Source organism: Dromiciops gliroides, chromosome 3 (assembly GCF_019393635.1).
Source record: "Dromiciops gliroides isolate mDroGli1 chromosome 3, mDroGli1.pri, whole genome shotgun sequence".
NCBI classification, from domain to species: domain Eukaryota; kingdom Metazoa; phylum Chordata; class Mammalia; order Microbiotheria; family Microbiotheriidae; genus Dromiciops; species Dromiciops gliroides.
The window spans coordinates 94,596,252-94,617,377 of record NC_057863.1 but is presented as its reverse complement, the minus strand read 5'-3'; the positions used below and the strand labels follow the sequence as shown (position 1 = coordinate 94,617,377).

Here is a 21,126-nt window from a genome sequence, read left to right as displayed (position 1 = left end):
TAGAATACTCCTTGCTCCCTATTGGATTGGGCCTGTAGTTTGCCTTCTGTTTTTAATACTCCTGCTCTGTTTTCTTATATATTATTTGCTGTAAGATATTATTCAAGATTATTTAATTAATTGTGTTTTTCTGGAAAAGTTAATATGGTTCTTACATTACCTCAGCATTCATATCTTCACAGTTATTTTGTGATGATTAAAAATATTAGATATGTAGTTTCTGGATATTTTAATCATTTTATTAATAGGCTGGAAGGTTTTTAATAAAAGGTCTGTTGGCCATCTCTCTCAGACCAAAAGACGATGGGGTTACAGTTCATATACCCTTCTAACTGTAGGAGGACCATCACATAGCAATCAAATCCAGTTGGTTAACAACAATCAAATCTATTTGGTTGACATGTTTGGAGGTGGGTTATATTAAAATGAAGTCCAGGGACGTGGGACTCAAATCATTCAACATGACATCAGAAGAAGAATGTAAGACCCCTCACCCCAAATAGTTTCCATCTAGGTGTAGTTGTCCAAATCAAAGTCCTTCATCTATGTAGAGAAAAGGATCTGTCTCCATTTAAGGCTCCTTTGTAAGATTGACTTGGGCTTGACCCAGATGAAGAGATTTGATGGAGTCTCTCAAGAACTTGTCTTTGAATCACTGTGGGGAGGGAGAAAGGACTAAGAAAGAAGGGGAGATCACTGGGTCCCCCAAGATATTGATTATTAATAATTATTTCTCACACTTTGTCTTGTTTTGAAGTAGTGTATTCTTCAAATATTATATTTCATTTTTGTCAAATTAACTTTATTTCTATACTTTTTGAATTATAAATCTTACATTTTGTCTTTTAGAGTCTCTTCCCTTTTATAAACATTCTGTCTTGTGTTCTAAATTGTCTTTTTTTCTTACTGATTTCTTAATTGATAGCTTTGATTTTTACCCTAAATTCTGCCCTAATTTCCATTCTTGTTTCTTCTAAGTCTTGCTTCTCTTAGGAACTTTTTAAGGGTTTCTTAATGCATTTTATTATTTCTGAGCATTCCATAGAATTTTCTGCCTTTTCTTTTTCCTTTGGAATTTTGAAATTGTTTTCTTTTGCTGCATAATATCTGTTTTATTGTATTGTGTGCTTTTCTATATTGATTCATTCCCCCCCCCCCCCGCCTCCCTGCCATGTCCTTCTAAATTATACTGCTGCGTTTGTCTTTTTTGGGGCTGGGTTCATATTTAGCCTTTCTATTTTGGCATTCTTGCTTTCTATTTCTATCTTTTCTCCATATAGTGTTAGATCAGGTCATCTCACTGTTTGTGCCATTCCCTAGGGGAAAGGAGTGGGGAAAGAAATAAGCATTTATATAGTGCCTACTCTATTCCAGGCAGGGCATTATAATAAACACTTTACAGATATCTTGTTTGATCCTGACAACAACCTATTATTATCCCCATTTTACAGTTGAAGAAACTGAGACAGAGGTTAAGTGACTTGCCCAGGGTCACATAGCTAGTAAGTGTCTGAAGCTGGGTTTGAACTTGTGGATTCCTGACTCCATGCTCAGCACTCTATTCACTGTACCACCTACTTGCTTCATGTAGCACCTAACAGTGTCTGTTTATAGCTCTGTTTTTTCCTGTCCATATACCAAGACTGCTCATTTTAAATTACCTACATATGATAAGACCACTGTTTTCTTGATTCAGGGTCCATGGGGAAGAGGGAGTTGCAGGTGAGGTATCTGCATATTTAAAGGACATGCTTTTTTTTTTTCTTAGAGTGTAGGACAGCATATTTCCCAGATATCATTTCCCTAAAATCTTCACCTCTCCCTCCATACAACCTGATTGGCCCCATCTTCCCCGTTGCAACATTTTGGCATTGGGGCACAAAAACCCAGCCTAGTATATAGTCTGTGCCTCCCAGACTTGGTGATTGCTTAAGACCACATGACTTGGGGGCAGCTAGATGGCACAGTGGATAGAGCACGGGCCCTGGAATCAGGAGTACCTGAGTTCAAATCTGGCCTCAGACACTTAACACTTACTAGCTGTGTGACCCTGGGCAAGTCACTTAACCCCAGTTGCCTCACTTAAAAAAAAAAGACCACATGACTTGCTGACCAGACACATTTCCAGACTGAAATGAGGTAGGACATGTCCAAAGAAACTAAGTGTCACTCTATCCTTGCTGTATATCCTTGCTGTGTTTGAACTAAGTGAACCTCCTTTGTTCAGTGGCTTATAAGTGTCTCACTTGATTCCAGCATATTGAACTTTAAATAAAAGGGCGCTGGTGTTAGAGCCCTGCCTGCAACACTATTGTTAAAAATGTGTACAATTGTGTCCAAGTGGATTCTAATTGTATGGAAGCTCACTGGGGACATTATTATAGTTGTTAACTATATCTTCCCCATCCCTTATAAAATGCCTTCTCCTCTATTTGTTTTTGGAATTTCTGAGTTTTTCTTACCCCAGTTGTTTTTGTGAGACAGGACAAGCTCAAATCTCTCTTTAGTTAAAAGATCCTTGCTCAGAAGATACAGGAACCACCTGTACCTAAATCTTGAAGAGCAGGGCTCTTGCTTGTGTGTAGTGTACATGGGGTCAGGTCACCTATGAATAAGGTAATAAAGCCATTGTGTAGTTCTCTGCTGTTATTTCAGAAGGTTTTATTTTTTGTGGTTGTATTTCCTTGTGTTAAGTGGGGTTTTTTTGCTTTTAGATATTGGAGCCAGGCATTCATCTGAGAAACAGCTATTCATTCTCCTGCCTGGAAGCTTAGTGCTTTTCATTTTAGAAAAATTTCATAATCTATATCTCTGTTCACATGTTTTTAGTAAGAAATATTGCAATTATTTGTAACTCTTTTCTATATCCTAAATGCACTAAGGATGTAATTATTTCTGCCATTTTCTAGGAATAGATAGCCTTTATATCCCCATGTAGCTATATGATAAATTATTCATTTTTAATTTGCATTTCTCCTAGCTTGCCTACTTTTTCCTTTTCCCTTTTCCCTTACAGTATGGTGCAGAGGAAAGAACACTGGACTTGAAGTCAGAAGAACTGGGTTTCAGTCCCAGCCGTGTCACTTATTAGCCTTGTGACCTTAGGGTAAGTCACTTAACTATTCTTAGCCTCAATTAATAGTAGCACACATTTATTTAACATAATTTACATTTTATAAAGTGCTTTTCTCACAGCAACCCTGTGTACACCTCTGATTATCATCTTTTATTGATAACAACTGATTTTGTGGAATTCAGGTTTTTTTTACTATATTTCAGTGTTCTCTTCACTACATCATGCTATATCTCAATTTGTAATATGGGAATAAACATATTTGACTTGCTTACCTCAAAGGTTGTTCTGATTTTGTCTATTCTATAACCCTAAATACTATATAACCATAGGCTGCTGTTTTAATTATGTTTTCTTAGTTTATTTATATATATATATATGCTATTTTTAATTAAAATGCTAGACAATGTTGTACCTTTTCTATTACATATTTTTATCATGAACTACTTGTTTCACAGTGTTCCTTAATGAACATTTTGCTCTACTCAGCACTCTTTATTCTCTTCTTATCCATGTTCTTATATATTTATATATGTATTCATACATTATTTATACACACACACATATGCATGTATATGTCTGTAGCAGGGCTTCTTAAACTTTTTCCACTTGTGACTCCTTTTTGCCCAAGAAATTTTTATGTGATCCTTGATTCAAAGGTATATAAAATAGGTATGCATAACCTTTTACTGTTGCTAAATTTTTTGCAATCCTCACATTTAGTTACAGAACCCCATATGGGGTCATGACCCACAGTTTAAGAAGCTTTATGCATACACATAATTTCTATCTATCTATCTATCTATCTATCTATCTATCTATCTATCTATCTATCTATCTATCTATCTATCTATCTATATCTTATTCTATTTATTTCACTTAACATTATTTTAAAAGAACATCTTTTCGTATGTGGATAAAGTTGGTCCATACTTTTCAATTTTAATGGCTTTATAGTATTTCATTATGCTATTATACCAGTTTGCTTTACCATTCTACATTTGTGTCATTCTAGGTCTTTTGCTGTTTTGAATATTATTACTACGAGTGTCTTTGTACAAATTAATTTTTTTCCTTTTGAGCTTTTTCCTTGTGCAAAGATGAGAACTAAAAAAAAGTTACAGTGCCTTGTAGTAGGTGTTGAGTAAAAATGTTTGTTGAATGAATGAATGAATGAATGAATGAATGCTGGATTACTCTCTTGAGTGTGAGCCAGTTTACAGTGCCACCAACAAGGTGAACTTCTCTCTCATCCCTTATGCCATTGAATTTTGTTATTTGTATTTATTTTTGCTAATTTTATATATATATATATATATATATATATATATATATATATATATAAATTCTTGAAATTTGTTTAAATTTCTGTGTTTTTTTTTTAAATTGTTGGTGGAGAAGTAGCATGGATAGGGGAATAGAGGTCCTCCCTAGAGTGAAGAAAACCTGAGCATATATGTCCCTTAACCTCTCAGTGACCTTGACACTCACTAAGACTATACATTATTGTTATGGGGAGGTTAGGGCACTGCACTGGCCCTGGATTCAGGAGTACCTGCATTCAAATCCAGCCTCAGACACTTGACACTTGACACTTGCCGGCTGTGTGACCCTGGGCAAGTCACTTAACCCCCACTGCCCCGCAAAAAAAAAAAAAAAATTTAATTGTTGAGCTGTATTGGCAGAAGAAGTTGCTACCTTGAAATTAGGAGTTCTCTATATCAGTGAGATCAGAGTTAGGATTAGGAGGTCCCATTCCTCCCTAAAAATATATTGTTAAGCAGTACTAATGATTGAGGAAATTGAGGCTTAAGGTGTTTTAACCTGCTCTTGGTTTAGAGACTGAACTCCAACCTAGTTTGTCTAATTTAGGGGTTCTTAACCTTTCTTGTGTCATGGACCCTTTGGAGGTCTGGAGAAATCTATGGACTCTTTAGAATAACATTTGTAAATAATTGAAGGAAATGCTCATTTTCAGAAGTTAGTGAAGATAAAGATGTAAGGCAATAAGAACTAGCTAATGCCTTCTTTGAGAGACTGTGTTATAAGCAATGAAAAAGCCTTTTAGGAGTCAAGCAGAAATACTGCTTCTAGGTTTATATCCCAAAGATGTCCCACAAAAGAGAAAAAGACCTATTTGTACAAAAATATTTCTAGCAGCTCTTTTTGTGGTGGCTAAGCATTGGAAATCAAAGGAATGCCCATCAATTGAGGAATTGGTAAACAAGCTGTGGTATATGATGATGATGAAATATTATTGTGCTATAAGAAATGATAAGCAAAAGAGTTGTTTGAACTGATATATAGTGAAGTGAGCAGAGCCAAAAGAACATTGTACACAGTGACAGCAATGTTGTTCGATGAACTATGAATGACTTAACCATTCTCAGCAATCCAGTGATCCAAGACAGTCCCAAAAGATTAATGATGAAGTGTGCTATCTACCTCCAAAGAAAGAACTGATATTGATTGAACACAGACTGAAGCATGCTATTTTTCACTTTCTTTCATTTTTTTCTTTTATTCATGTTTTCTTATACAAAATGACTAATTTATAATGTTTTACATAATTGCACATGTATAGCCTATATCTGATTGCTTACTGACTTGGGGAGGGAGGGAAGGAGGGATAAAATTTGGAACTCAAAACTTTAAATAAAAGTGTTTATTATTTAAAAAAAAAAAAGAGTTAAGCAGAAAACTCCAGATCCCCAGATGATAGGATCTCCATGCAATTAAGGTATCAAGAATGGTTCAGATCATGGTGCAGTAGAAAGGGTGCTGACTTCCAAATTAGAACTGAGGTTCTTTTTTTAAAATAAATAATAAATTTATTTATTTTGAACTTAAGAAATAAAACAAGCATTTCCATAACAGTGGAATAGAAACATAGAGCATTGCACAGAGATTGCCAATATACTATGTACAACTTGCTATTTCTTTCAAATATACCACCCAGTTATCATGCGACTTTTTTTTCTCTCTCCCTGCCCCCAAACTTCAAGGTGGCTACTATTAGATATAAATCTGTATATGTGTATGTGTGTATTTATATGTGTATATATATATATATATATGTATGCATATGTAAATATATATATATTATTTTTCTGCATTCAAGTTGCTTCTTCCTTTATAGACTCTTTGAGGTAAATTTGGGTTTTTGTAATAGTCAGGATAACTTTGTTGCTCAAAGTTCTTCTTGAAACAACACTGATGTTACTGTATAGAATGTTCTCTTGGTTCTGCTCATTTTACTCTTCATAATTTCATGGATATCTCTCCATGCTTTTCTGTTTTTGTTTTGTTTTGTTTTGTTTTGTTTTGTTTTGTTTTGAGGGCAATGGGGGTTAAGTGACTTGCTCAGGGTCACACAACTGGTAAGTGTCAGGTGTCTGAGGCCGGATTTGAACTCAGGTACTCCTGAATCCAGGGCCAGTGCTTTATCTACTGCGCCACCTAGCCGCCCCTCATGCTTTTCTAAAATCACTAAGCTCATTTCTTTCTTTTTATTATAAAAGTATTTTATTATTTTCCAGTTACATGTAGGGATAGTTTTCAACATTTGTTTTTATAAGATTTCTAGTTTTAAATTTTTCTCCCTCCCTCCCCTCCGTCCCCCCTCCCCAAGACAGCAAGTAGCAAGTAATCTGATATAGGTTATATATGTACAATAACATTAAACATATTTCTGTATTAATCATGTTATAAGAGAAGAATCAGAGCAAAGAGGAAAAACCTCAAAACAGAAAAACAACAGCACCAAAACCAAAAGAAATAGTATGGTTCAATCTGCATCCATATTCCACAGTTTTTTTTTTTTTTCTTCTGGATTTGGAGAGCCTTTTCCATGATGAGTCCTTTGGAACTATCTTGTACCATTGTATTCCTGAGAAGAATCAAGTCTATCACAGTTGATCAACACATAATGTTGATGATACTGTGTACAGTGTTCTCCTGGTTCTGCTTATCTAACTCATCATCAGTTCATGCAAGTCTTTCCAGGTTTCTCTGAACTCCTCCTGCTCATCGTTTCTTACAGCACAGTAGTATTCCATTACATTCATATACCACAACTTGTTCAGCCATTTCCCAATTGATGGGCAGCCCCTCAGTTTCCAATTCCTTGCCACCACAAAAAGAGCAGCTATAAATATTTTTGTACATGTGGGTCCTTTTCCCTTTTTTATGATCTCTTTGGGAAAAAGACCCAATAGTGGTATTGCTGGGTCAAAGGGTATGCACAGCTTTATAGCCCTTTGGGCATAATTCCAGATTGCTCTCCAGAATGGTTGGATCAGTTCACAGCTCCACCAACAATGCATTAGTGTTCCAATTTTTCTACAGTTTCTCCAACATTTATTATTTTCCTTTTTTGTCATATTAGCCAGTCTGATAGGTGTCATGTGGTACCTCAGAGTTGTTTTAATTTGCATCTCTCTAATCAATAGTGATTTAGAGCATTTTTTCATATGGCAATAAATCGCTTTGATTTCTTCATCAGAAAACTGCCTGCTCATATCCTTTGACCATTTCTCAATTGGGGAATGACTTGGATTCTTATAAATTTGATTTAGTTCCCTATATATTTTAGAAATGAGGCCTTTATCAGAAGTTACCTTAACCACTATGTGTCTTGAAGTTTGTAGTCTTGGGTTTTGTTTTGTTTTTTTCCCCCAGAGGTGATCTGTGAATTCATTTAATTGAAATTTCATGTTCTATGTTCAGAAGTTCTGGACAGTTTTCTTGTTTCCTTCATTATAGTTTTCAGGGTTTTTTTTTTTTAACCTTTTGTGTTCTTCTAGGAGATCTGTGATGCTTAGGCTGTTTCTGTGTGTCCTGTCTTTGGTATCAACATGTTTTGTTTGCATAGCGAGAGGATTTTCTTTTTTTTTTTTCTTTTTTTTCTTTCTTTCTTTTTTTTTTTTTAAGTGAGGCAGTTGGGGTTAAGTGACTTGCCCAGGGTTACACAGCTAGTAAGTATTAAGTATCTGAGGCTAGATTTGAACTCAGGTACTCCTGACTCCAGGGCCGGTGCTCTATCCACTGCGCCACCTAGCTGCCCAGGATTTTCTTTTAATGTCATTTTTTCTGCTTCTCTTCTAGGTTGTCCTTCAGGTCTATTGTTAACTCTTTTGTTTCTTTGGTGATGTTTGTCATTGCAAATTCCAGTTTTTCTATTCTGCCTATTATTATTATTATTATTATTATTATTTGGCAGGGCAGTGAGGGTTAAGTGACTTGCCCAGGGTCACACAGCTAGTCAAGTGTCTGAGACCAAATTTTTGAACTCAGGTCCTCCTGAATTCAAGGCTGGTGCTTTATCCACTGTGCCACCTAGCTGCCCCCCTGCCCATTATTTTTGCTGTGCAAGCTGTAAATTCTGCTCACATAATTCTCATTTCTCGTTTGAACTATTCAGGAACAGAATTTTATGGTTCTATTTTCTCAGATTGCACAAAACCTGTCTCATCAGGGTTTGATTATTTTCCTTATTCATACATACTTAAACTTGTTTACCAAATCTGGAAATCATATGTCCTTATATTGTTTCCTGTTGATTCATATTTATGTTCAAGGTCTTTGAGTTTTTTTCTTCCTGATATCTTTGGCAATTTACCTTGCCCCTTCCCCTGCCCCCTCCCCCCTTTATTTTACTTTCTGACTCCCTCCCCTGATTGTGATTTCTTTGAGAGCTAGATCTCAAAACAATTCAGCTTTCTCTCTTGTTGGACAATTCACAGCTCATCAGCTTAGGTCTTTGTCCCAATTGACTTTTAGGTGGTCAGAGCTGACACCAGATATATATTTTAGTTTTTCCCTCTGGCTTGGTGGAGTGCTGTACAGTTCTGCCATACAGACAGTATACTGTCTTGCTCTCTACTTTAATTCATTGATCCAGCACAGACAATTTGGAGCTTTGCAGCACAGTGCTATAGAGGTGTCTACCCCAGTACCAACAATTCAACTCTTTGCAGTGTTGATGCTATGGGACTATGGCCCCTGGAAGGCTTTTGCTCTTGAAGGGACTGTGACTGTCTGGCTGTTGTAGCGAGGAGCTGGGGTTTCTATAGCACTGGAAAGAGTTTAGGGGGACTGGGAGTGTGTGGTGAGTTTTGTTATAAGCCTGTGTTGTGTCCTTGAGTCTGCTAGTGTAACTTCACTGACAGTAACATGGGAAGTGGTGCTATGTGACACAGGGTCTGTGAATGTTAGTTCATGGGTTTTGTTTGTTTGTTTGTTTTGTGACAATGAGGGTTATGTCACTTGCCCAGGGTCACACAGCTAGTAAGAGTCAAGTGTCTGAGGCCGGACTTGAACTCAGGTCCTCCTGAATGCAGGACCAGGGCTTTATCCACTGTGCCATCTAGCTGCCCCCTGGGTTTTGTTTTTTAACTTTCTTTTGGATTCTGGGTGTCCTAGACCATGGAGACAGATTAAGTTGCCTTATCTTTGGCATTTAATTTCTGTTTTAGAGATTGTGGGAATCAGAGAAAACATCTAGTCTTCTATCTTGTTGCCCACCTGACTCAGAAGCTCCCTGGTACTCTTTCCCAATTATTAAAACATTTTTTTAAAAGTCTTGCATTCCAAATTCCATCCCTCTTTGCCTCCTTTTCCTCTTCCCTCCCTGAGACAGTAAGCAATCAGATATAGGTTATACATGTGCAGTTATATGAGACATTTTCATATTAGTCATTTTGTACACGAAGAATTCTCAGTCTGAAGGATTCTCATAGTATTTCAGGATAGTTCTAGGGACCAGGGTTTGGGATATTCCGGGTTGATTGCTGCCCTACCCCGACTGGTAGTGACTTTCTGGTGACTTTCAAGATCCCTGCTCTAGATTTTCAACCACCAGGGAACTTTCTCAAAAGAGCCTTCTGGGGACAGCTAGGTGGCACAGTGGATAAAGCACTGGCCCTGGATTCAGGTGAACCTGAGTTCAAATCCGGCCTCTCATACTTGAGACTTACTAGCTGTGTGACCCTGGGCAAGTCACTTAACCCTCATTGCCCTGCAGAAAAAAAAAAAGAGCCTTCCACTCTCTCTTCTGGATTATAGCGTATTGCCAGATACATGTCTCTGGCCTGCTGTCAGCTTGTTTGCCTGAAATGGGACTGGTTTTTCAGCTAGACCCCTTTGTGCAGTTCTGGGTGGAAGAAATAACTTAAAGTAATTTCTCTTTGGATTTCTTGATCGCAATTTGGTCTGGTGCAACTCTTAAGGTTTTGCTAGAATAGATGTGGGAGAGCTGAGTTGCCTGCTTCCATTTAGACAACTGTCTGGGCCATAAGTGCACCAAGGTGTATTTTCCAATCTCTTCTCTTGGCACAAGTTTGGTCATTATAATTACCCAGCATTAAGTTTTTATTTTTGTTGTTGGTTTTTTCCCCATTTACATTGTTGTCACTGCATATTATTTTCCTGGTTCTCCTTGTTTCACTTTATATCACTTAATACTCATGCAAGTCTTCCTATGCTCCTTTGTGTTCTTAATATTCATTGTTTCTTAGTACATTAATTTTTTGTTACTATCATGTATCACAATTTGTTTATCCAGTCTGTGTAACTCTCTCATTTTAAAGAGGAGGTTGTAGCCTCAGGAGATGAAGTAACTTTCCCAAGGTCACACAGGAAAGAAATCAACACAGAATTATCATGCACCTCCTGTGTGGCACAGCTACTATGTGAACCAAGGCCTTCTGACTCCATATACAGTGAAGGAGAGGGTGGAGTCAAAGATAACCCCGTGGTGACTTGTGTACCACAGACAGAAATGCTAAATTCAGAGAAGGAAGAGCAGATTGAGTGAGAAAGACAATAAACTTGATTTTGGACATGTTGAGTTTGAGAATAGACCCTTGGAGATATTTAGATTTGGGAATCTCCATAGGAATGAATGAGATAGCCAAAAGAAAGTATAGAGAAAGAAAAGAAGGCAACATTTTTAGGAACACCAGCATTAGGGCATTGTGAAGGGAAGGGGGAGCCAGCAAAGGAAAAAAAGAAATGGTAGAAGGGTCAAGCTGCAAAAAATAAATTGGATAAAAAAGATATAGTGTCTGAATTATGATATTTTAGCTAGATTGGCAATTCTATTGAATGATTTTGAATAGGTCATGCAGATGGACATTGATGCAGACAGGAATAATGAATTATAGGCTTTCTGAACAGTTTTTTTTTCCTGTGAGAGGAGTTGTTCTAGGTCAAGAAGGCAGGATAAATGAAATGGGAGAGGATATAGGAGAAGGGCTTTCTATTAGCTAAGAATGAGCAAAAGAGAATGTCCTATTTGTCACAGAAAGCTCAGCTTTTCCTATTCTATTTTGAATTTTCCTACTTTCCTATTGTGTTGTTGCTTAGTCATTTGAGTTGTGCATGACTCTTTATGACCCCTCTTGGGGTTTTCTTGGCAGAGGTACTGGAATGGTTTGCCATTCCTTCTCCATCTCATTGTATAGATGAGGAACTGAGGCAAACAGGGTTAGTTAAGCATCTGAGGCCAGATTTGAACTTAGGAAGATGAACATCCTGACTCCAGGCCCAGCACTCTGTCCATTGTGCCACCTACTTTCCTATGGGTTCCCTTTAATTTGCTATGATATCTTATGGTTTTATGTGGCAGCAGAAGCTTTATTTACTTTGAGGGAAAAACCTCATTTTTTTCTCACTTGGATCAGAATTTTTTAAAAAGTTGTGTGGAGAGATGCCCAAGTTGAAATCACAGGTTCTCCACTCCCTTATTCTACCCCACTCCTCTTTTGTAATGAGTTTTCAGTGCATGTATACATTTTGTTGTTGTTACCATAGAGATTTCAGGTACCTGATTCAGGGGGATGGTGGAGAAAGTCTGGAAAGTCAGGAATATAGCCTGAAGAGGAATGAAGACAACTGGCCTGGGTATCCTCCTTAAGATGGAAGTTGTGTTTTGACTGATTAGGAGATTCTGTACTGTTCCAAGCCTTGTTGAAATCAACATAGAGTAAGAAAGTGAAGAAAATAAGAGGGAGAGAATATCTAAAAAATTTTCAAGAACGTAAGTCGTTTCAAGCACTTTAGAAGTCACATTTCCATTGGATGTTCAGGCTTCATTAAACACCAAGAATAAAAGGCATCATTTGGAGGCAATGGAGCCCATGCTTGAAGTAGATTTTTTTTTTATTGCTAGCACCTGTTAAGGCTAAAATTCTAGCTAGTCTGTCTAAAATATCTAATGAGTGGTCGCCAATAAATTATAAGCTTTAGCAAGAGTTAGACTTTTAAGCATTTATTAAGGAGAATAAGAATTTGGTAAAGAGAGAGAAAAAGGCCTAGATTCCTATCTATTAAAGGGAGAGCACATTTCTAGCTCCGCTCTCCACCAGAGTCCAAAGGAAAAAGCGCGAGACTGAGCGCCAGTCTCTTCCTTCCTCCTCCCACTAGTCCGCGTCACTTCCTGAGTCCTGAAGAAAAGACTCCTGGTCTTGCCCTCAAAGACCTTCCCTTCATGGGCAGAACTCTTCTACAGTAAGTATCCAGCAGGTGGCGTTATTCCAATCGTTACACACCTACTACCCTATATTCAGTGTGACTGAGATAGGGTGGGCCTTTTAGGCAGCTGTTATGGTGGAGAGCAGCCATTTTCAAAATTCTCAGACAGTTTCCCATAATATCCTATAATAACCCATCATCTGTTCTTATTGGCTCCTTGATATTGCTTGACTATATCACTGATTAAGGTCATTCATCAAATTTAATTGTATTATCTTGAAAGCTAGTGTTTTAGTATTCCTTGCTTTTGTCAAGCAAGTTAGTAGCCTTACAACATCTCTTTTGAGCATGGAGCAAATATCTTCTGCTCCTCCCTCAAGAAAAAATATAAACCTAGAAAAAAAAATACTTGTAATCTCTAGCTTCTTTCAAAATGCAACCTTAGTACAACCTTCTTCCAGAAGTTTTTTCTTGGTCTTCAAGCAGCCAGCATACTCCCTTCCCAAATAACTTTGCATTCACTTTATGTATATTCTGTATAACTTCTATGTATACATGATTTCCTCCAGTAAAATGGCAACTTCTTCATTAAGGTCAGGACTGTTTTCCTTGTCTTTGTATCTTCAGTGCTTATGGAGATACAAGAATATAAGTACTTGTTGATTGTTTTCTTAATTATTAGCTACTAATAATTCTGTTGCTAAATTGGTGGTTCATAAGTTACTACTTTATCTATAGCTTAAAGCTTTCATTGCCTAAGGCACTGAGAATTTACATGACTTGTCCAGGGTAGGATAGCTAGAATGTTTCAAAGTCAGGACTTAAACCCAGGTCTTCATTTGTACTGTCATCTCTATTCATTCTGGCATTCTGTCTCTCAGAGGCTTAAGATATCTTATGTGAATCCTCTACTTCTTAATTTACTTTTTTCTATGGGAGGTGGGAACGAAATACATTTACTGTCATATTATATGTCCTGATAATTAAGTTAACCACTTAAAATGTACTCTCTAAGATTCTGGGTGAATGAATGAATGAGAATTTTTTTTTATTAAGCATCTATGTTTAATGTACTAAGAACTGTGCTACAGACTGGGAGATACAAATGCAAAACCAAAGATAATCTCTTCCCTCAAATATTTTACATTCTAATGAAAGAAAAACACAGGGATTGTGGCCAAGGGGAGGCACTTAGGTATATCAGGCCATAGATTAATACACTCCATCCAGGAACAATGGCAAAGCTGATTTTATCATCATTCTTGGTTCTAGAATTGTAGGGAAGTTGGATGTATGTGAGGGTGGTGGTAGGTGATTGGAGAAGTCATTGTGGAAAAGGTGGCCAACAGAAAGAAGGAAAGTCATAGTTTGGTATTTCCTAAAATAGTGGTCAGGATGAGGCAGTCATTAATCAAGAGATTGAGGCCAAGGGTTTGGAACTTCTTCCAGGACGTGGTCTTTGGTGTGTGAGGTATTTGGAAATATGCAAATTACGAAATCTTTCTTTTTAGATAGTTAAGAAGTATTTGGTAGAATTTACCTGTAATTAGGATAAAGTTTGCTTTGGAGATGGTGAAAGGCTGAGATTCTTTTGGAACGTTCTATTTTTAAAATTTCAATTTTCATTTAAAGCTTTTGTTTTTATATCACCTTTATTTTCAAATATATTTTTCTTCCCCTTCCCCAGCAAGACATCCTTTGTGAGAAAAAAAGAAAGAGAAGAAAGAGAAGCTCAGCAAATTAACAAACACATTGTGGAAATTTATTTTGATTTGGGGACCCTACCTTTGGGCTGAGATTGGGGGGCCTTGGGCCCTCAGGGTCTCTTCTGTGTGGGAGGGGCTAATGCCCCTCCCCCTCTGCTTCAGCTGAGCGAAAAAGCCCCGTGGGCTTTACAAGACCCAGGTAAGACAGCTGGGGGAAAAAAAGCCCCCAGCTCCCTCCGCCCTGAGCGGAGCTATCAGAGAGATGCTGGGCTCTGGCGTAGCCTGGGCTGAGGAATGGGATGCTCAAGCACAGCATCCCCCTACCAGCCCCAGCCCTGGCTGGTGGATTAGCTTGGTCTGTGGGGGCACAGGAAGCCCCGAGATTTGAATGGAGAGAAGAAAAGGTATATATAGACCTGGGGGTTAGACTCAGGCGGGGCTGACAAGGTACGGGGGCTGACAGGAGGACCGGAGGCTTGTGGACAAGATTCCGAGGTTCGGAAGGAGGAGATGAGGTGGAGAAGAGGTCAAGCGGCGTCTGATGAGATTAGAAAGGTTGGAGCGCAGCAGACTAGAGACGGGGCTATAAAGACACAGGAGAAGACAAGAAGGACTAGGAGCAGGGAAAAGAGGCCGAAGGGCAGACTGATGGAGCAGACAGACAGACAGACAGAAGGTTGGTAAGAGAGAAACACAGGGCTTCAGCTGTGGCAGTAAAGAGAGGAAAGTTAGAAGCAGGGGGATTTACAAAGTGAAAGGGGCTCAGAGTTAGAATAAAGGACCTGAATACCCTGAGGCGGGAGGTAGCTAAGGCCCTTACTGTATTCAAAAAGTTTGAAGCACAGCAGGTGGGAAAGAGACCTCAGGAAAGCTGTCAGGTTGTACATTTTATTTCCCTGTATTCTTAATTTTAAATAGTATCTCATAAATAAACTCTGCTTTGATTATTTAGTTAAGAGCCTTCTTAATCTTTAGTTTGTCAATTTGGGAATAGAGCAGTGTGGTGGAACTTTATAAACGGCCCATGCTAAGTTAATAACAGTCAGATAGCCAGTTAGTCAACAGTCCCAGATTAAGTTCTCCAGTCAGATTAGCCCCCCAAATTAGCCCTAGTCATCAAAAATATTCTACAACATCATTTAAGCCTGATAGTATATGTAATGTTACATATACATCCATAGTTCTTCTCCTTCTCTATAGTGAAGGGTGTGTTTTTCTTATCCTATCTTTGGAGACAAGTTTGGTAGTTATAATTACATGGCATTGAGTTTTGACTCTTCATTCAATTTATATTGTCATTTTGTGTATGTGTTTCCTGGTACTGCTTACTTTGCTCCTCATTTGGTTCATATTAGTCTTCTCAACCTTCTTGGAATTCTTCATATTGATCATTTGTTATATATAGTACATGTTATTCCATTACATTCATGTTTCATAATTTGTTGATTCATTCCCAAGTGAGGGCATCTACTTTATTTCTAGTTTTTTCATACCATATAAAATACTGCTATAAATATTTTGATGTATAAGAAACATTTATTTTCTGATTTTGACATCTTAAATGCATATGCCTAATAATCAGTGGAATCTGTGGACATTTTAGGCCCTTTGTTAATATAATACCAAATTGGCTTGTAGAAAAGCTGGACTAATTCACAGCTCAATTGACAGCCTTTCTGTATCCCCTCTAACATCAAATACTCCCATTTTTTGCCATATTGCTGCCTATGAGGTGAAACTTCGGAATTCTTTTAGTTTGCATTTGTCTTATTAGTGATTTGGAACATTGCTTCATATGATTTTGTTGTTTTTCAGGCGTTTCAGTTATGTCTGACTCTCTGTGACCCCATTTGGGATTTTCTTGGCAAAGATATCTGGAGTGGTTTGCCATTTCCTTTTCCAGTTCATTTTACAGATAAGTCACTGAGGTTAAAAGGGTTAAGTGATATGACTCCCAGGATCACACAGCTAGTAAGTGCCTGAGGGCAGATTTGAATTCAGTTCTTCCTGACTCCAAGCACAGTGCTCTAGCCACAGAGCTGTTCCATTTCACATGATTGTATTTTGCAATTCTTCTTTCAATAACTGTTCCTAACCAGAAGCTTTTCCTGGCTTATACTAAGTGCTTAATACCTGCTTTATCTCTCTTCTGACCCCGTCCATTAGGGAATGACTATTAGTCTTAAATAATTCTTCTTGTTTCCTATTCATCTTGTTATAAGACAGAGAGGTAGCATGATATAACTCGTAGAGAGCTAGCCTTGAGCCAGGAAGACCTAGAGTCAAGTCCTGCCTCTGACATATACTTGCTGTGTGACCTTTGGCAAGTCTTTTAAGCTTTTAGTGCTCTAGGCAATTCTCTAAGACTATAAATTGAAAAGAAGTACCAACCTGAATTGGGAGAGAAAATTTCCTATCCTAGTGTTATTAGAGATATATTATACAAAGATTTTTTTCCATAATTATCAGATTCCTTTAATATCTTAGATATATTGATTTTGTTAGTGCAACAGCTTTTCAATTTTATGTAATTGAAATTATCTTTTATTTTTTGTGATGATTTTTATCCCTTGTTTGGTTAAGAATTCTTCCCCTAAACATAGCTATGAAAAGCATCTGATGTTTTTCCTCTTGTACTTTTTCTATAATGTGCCCTTTAAGTTTCAGATCACAGTAAATAATATGTCACTTTTTAAAGATTTAAAATATTTTTTTCTTTTTCTTTTTCAAATATTTCTTATTGAAACTGTGCAACCAAAGGAGAGTGTGAGTCAAAGGAGATGTTAATTAATAAAAATAATTTTTATCTTTGTTTTATCACTTTTTGCATCATCTGCCTAATTATCCTCATGCCATTATGAGAAATTTAAAAATCTAATATAATTGGTAACAGGTGTCAAGGCCAAATTCAACACTGTATTTATCATGACACCTGAGATAATTATGGGGGTTACCATAAAAGAACAGAGAAATGATGGGATATGAGCATTCCCACACTTGAGCAATATATACTGCCCATGCAGTATGCCAGGCTTAAAATAGGTGGATGGAATATATGTCCATGCCACCGAACATATTGGAGGAAACTGAGTCAGACTTAATCAGATGCATGGGATTGAGATGTCCATGGCATCAGGCATATAGGAGGGAGCATAGAAGCCAGGTGTAGAAGTGAGATGGGTGGGATCAATACTTCCAGCCATCTGTACAATATTGTGGGGAAAAATAAAATAAAATATTAAACCAAGAGAATCCAACCTCAACATTAGTCAAAAGCCGTTCCCTCGGCCATACCTTGACTTCATGCATGTCTCTCCTCATGTGACAGTTCAGTGTCTGCTCTTGCATGTATTCCTCTTGTGATTGGATGGCATCTTGGCCAACTGGCATCTGATAACTCAGAATAAAGGCAATTAATGTCTTAAATGATAAGTTCCCATAATCCAAGTCTCATATGGATTTAAAATTGAGGATAATAAATGATTGCAAAAAATGTGAATACATCTTGACTCAAAATATAATATATAATTATGCAACAATTTCAAATAATACCCTTTTTTTTACTTAGTATACTATTACTTTTGTGAAAAATCAGAACATATTTAAATACAAGTTAAAGCACAACAGAATCTCAAAGAAAACTTTTTTTAAAAAAAGAAAACTTTTACAAACATTCCCCTCTTTTTTTTTTTTTGGAATATGCTTATCAAAAATAATACTTCTAGAATCAATTTACACTTGCCATGGCAACCAATTTGCCAGGGAAATGCTTTAAAGAGTTTGATCAAATAATCAGTTGAGGAAAAAAAATAACAAAAACAAACAACTCAGATTATGGGAGCACAATACTCCTAGAATTAACATTGTATTATGAAATCAAAACCATCTTGCAATTTTTCAAAATTAGATAGATAAACGAATAGAAGAAAATACACATGGAACAATAAAAGACAATGAAATTCAAACTAAGGAAGTCTAAATGAATGTGAACTTAATAAGAATATTATAAAATATAAACTTGATCACATGACTATTGTAAAAGCTTAAGTATAAAACACAATCTCAAAAGCATGAAACTCTCTATGAAAATAAACCCATACCATTAATTTCAAAATGTATATGTAATAGCATAGAAATCCTATGTAACCTCTGAACTGATACTATTAACTCTGAGTGAATTCAGAACATTTTTGATTCCGATATCTAAAATCCCCAATACTCATATCAATACCTTGCTGCTTACTTCTACATTTCTGTAAAATATATACCCTTCCATGGCAAAAGAAGCGGAGTCTTGAACTGTGTTGATGATTGTCATTCTTATTCGGCTTAAGTTTTTCTTCTTTAACCCCTCTATATTGTCTGTCAGTCTTCACCATACAAATGCTTTATAAGATTACTAATTAAAGACAAAAGCAGGTTAGCAAAATTATGAACAAATCGAGCATATCTGGAATTTAAAGGGTTTTCTAAGGTTGTCTCAGAAGCACAGCCAGGCTGGGGAAGGGCTGAGCCTGAAGCTGCAAATGTAGTTAGAGAAAGTTGCGCATGAGCATTAGATCTCTGGACTTCCCAGGCAGGGGAAGCAATGGGCTTGGCCATGGGAGGAGTAGAGGGTGGGGTCTGGAGAGGGGAGGGACCAGCGCAATTTGAATCAGACTTGATTTTGAACTCAGGCCTGGATTCCTCTTCCCCCACTTTGCCTCCAGGTGCTAGGGGGTGGGTCATTGCCTCCAGGCATGCAAAATTAGAGCCACAATTAGTGTTAGAACTGGGAAAAGCTGCAGGAATCTCTTCAGGTTTCTCTGAAAAAGCATGGTTGGGAGAGAGAGAGATATTTCCTTGTGTGAGTAAGTTGCTGGCTCTTTTAACAAAAATAAAAAGAAAAATAGAAAATCCACAAAAACAAAGCATTAACATGATCTTATCTCCCATTTGTCTGGTTAAACAGACTAAAATCAAAAATAGGGTAATTAGGGAGTTTAAAAGGTCCATTTGAAAAAATTTAAAGGGAAAACACAGCCAGTACACCAGTACTTAGCAATTTAAAGGGTAGGGGAAATTTCTTACCCAACCAGAAGATCAGAAGAAGACTGAGGTTTAGCTTTCCTCTTCGTGGTCAGCCATCTGTTAAGGGGTAAAATTCTAGCTAGTCTGTCTAAAATATTTAATGAGTGGTCGCCAATAAATTATAAGCTTTAGCAAGAGTTAGACTTTTAAGCATTTATTAAGGAGAATAAGAATTTGGTAAAGAGAGAGAGAAAGGCCTAGATTCCCATCTATTAAAGGGAGAGCACATTTCTAGCTCCGCTCTCCACCAGAGTCCAAAGGAAAAAAGGCCGAGACCGAGCGCCAGTCTCTTCCTTCCTCCTCCCACTCGTCCGCGTCACTTCCTGATGCCTGGTCTTGCCCTCAAAGACCTTCGCTTCATGGGCAGAACTCTTCTACAGTAAGTATCCAGCAGGTGGCGTTATTCCAATCGTTACAGTAATTCTCAAACTGAGATTCTTGACAGACATCTGATGCTTTTATTACAAATAACTTGCAAAGCTTTACTCGTAGTTCATTTAAAGTAGAAGTCTCACAATGACCATATCAGAAGAGTAATATAGATATCATTCCCATTTTTGCAAATGGGCAAACACAGAGATACTAAGTGGCTTGCTTACAGCCATGCATCTAGTAGGTTCACAGGTGGACTACGAAGCCAGTTCTCTGCTAACTCGAAGTTCATCACTCTTTTCCTTTAGGCCATGCCTCCTCCTAAACCAATCAGTACCTTCCAGATTAGGGCAGCTAGATGGCACAATGGATAGAGCACCAGGCCCAGAGTCAAGAAGGCCTGAATTCAAATCTGTTCTCAGACACTAGCTATGTGAGCCTGGGCAAGTCACCTAACCCTCCTGTTTGCCTCAGTTTCTTCATCTGTAAAATAATCTGGTGAAGGAAATGGCAAACCACCTTGTATCTTTGCCAGAAAACTCCCAAAAAGGGTCATGAAGAGTTGGACATGACTTAAAAACAATTAAACAACAATGTTCCAAATTGCTACATTGAATTATTTTAAAATTAGAGGTCACTGATTTTTCATGAATGATATTAATTAATGTAAAATCATTATTTGGTTTACTTATGTCAAGATAGGTAACCTTTTTTGATGTGTCTGTATGTGATTTTTTTTTAGTTGTTTTTGGAGTAATTCTTCACTGATTAATCACAAACAACATTGCTATGGATACTTATCAGATTGTTAAAAGCAGTAAAATGAAGACAATGAAGGCTACAGTATCCATCAAAAAAGTAAGTGTATGGTTATCTTTTTTGTTAAATTCATGGCCTTCTGTGGCCAGAAAAGTCCCTAGATATCCAGTCTTTTCATTTCACAGTTGATGTAGTTGGGGCCCTAAATGATTGTAACTTCTATTTGATCACATAGCTGGTTAGTGTCAAAGCCAGAAACTGGAACCAGAACTCAGGTCTCTTGATTTCAAGTATGGTGTACTTTCCCTTCTATCATGCAGTTAAAACTTTTGGTTAGTTTTTGAGTAAATTCTTTGTAATGCAAATAATTTATAATTTTACATTGCTATTGTTATTGGCTTCTTCACTTTGATGTCAGTAGGGCCAGGATTTTAAAATAACAGATTCATTAAAAATAAATAACTTTATTAAAACTTTAACCAGTCTTTTACTTTCTACACTAATTGGGGGGAAGGGTGAAAATCCAAACGCAATCCAGAACAGTGAACTTTGTTGTTGTTTTTTGTTTTTTTTTTAAGATTTTAATTCTTGCTCCTCTAAACATCCTTGGTTACTTCATGAAAATTAAGGCCATTATCTGTCATTTCCTTGATATATTCTCATCTTTACCTC

The 21,126-nt window shown here is 37.2% G+C and overlaps 1 protein-coding gene across 6 annotated transcripts in view; it reads left to right on the top strand.

The window, feature by feature from the left end:
- AKAP11 (A-kinase anchoring protein 11) overlaps nt 1-21,126 on the top strand; it is a 99,911-nt gene that overhangs the window by 35,831 nt on the left and 42,954 nt on the right. For 5 of the 6 annotated variants that reach the window (XM_043998627.1, XM_043998630.1, XM_043998625.1 and 2 more), the window contains 2 exons: nt 3,017-3,106; nt 20,438-20,553. In XM_043998627.1, the coding sequence (XP_043854562.1) occupies nt 20,485-20,553 (69 nt within the window). In that variant the 5' untranslated portion in view covers nt 3,017-3,106; nt 20,438-20,484. Of the gene's footprint in view, nt 1-3,016; nt 3,109-20,437; nt 20,554-21,126 lie in introns of all 6 variants that reach the window. The other variant, XM_043998629.1, reaches the window with a different exon arrangement.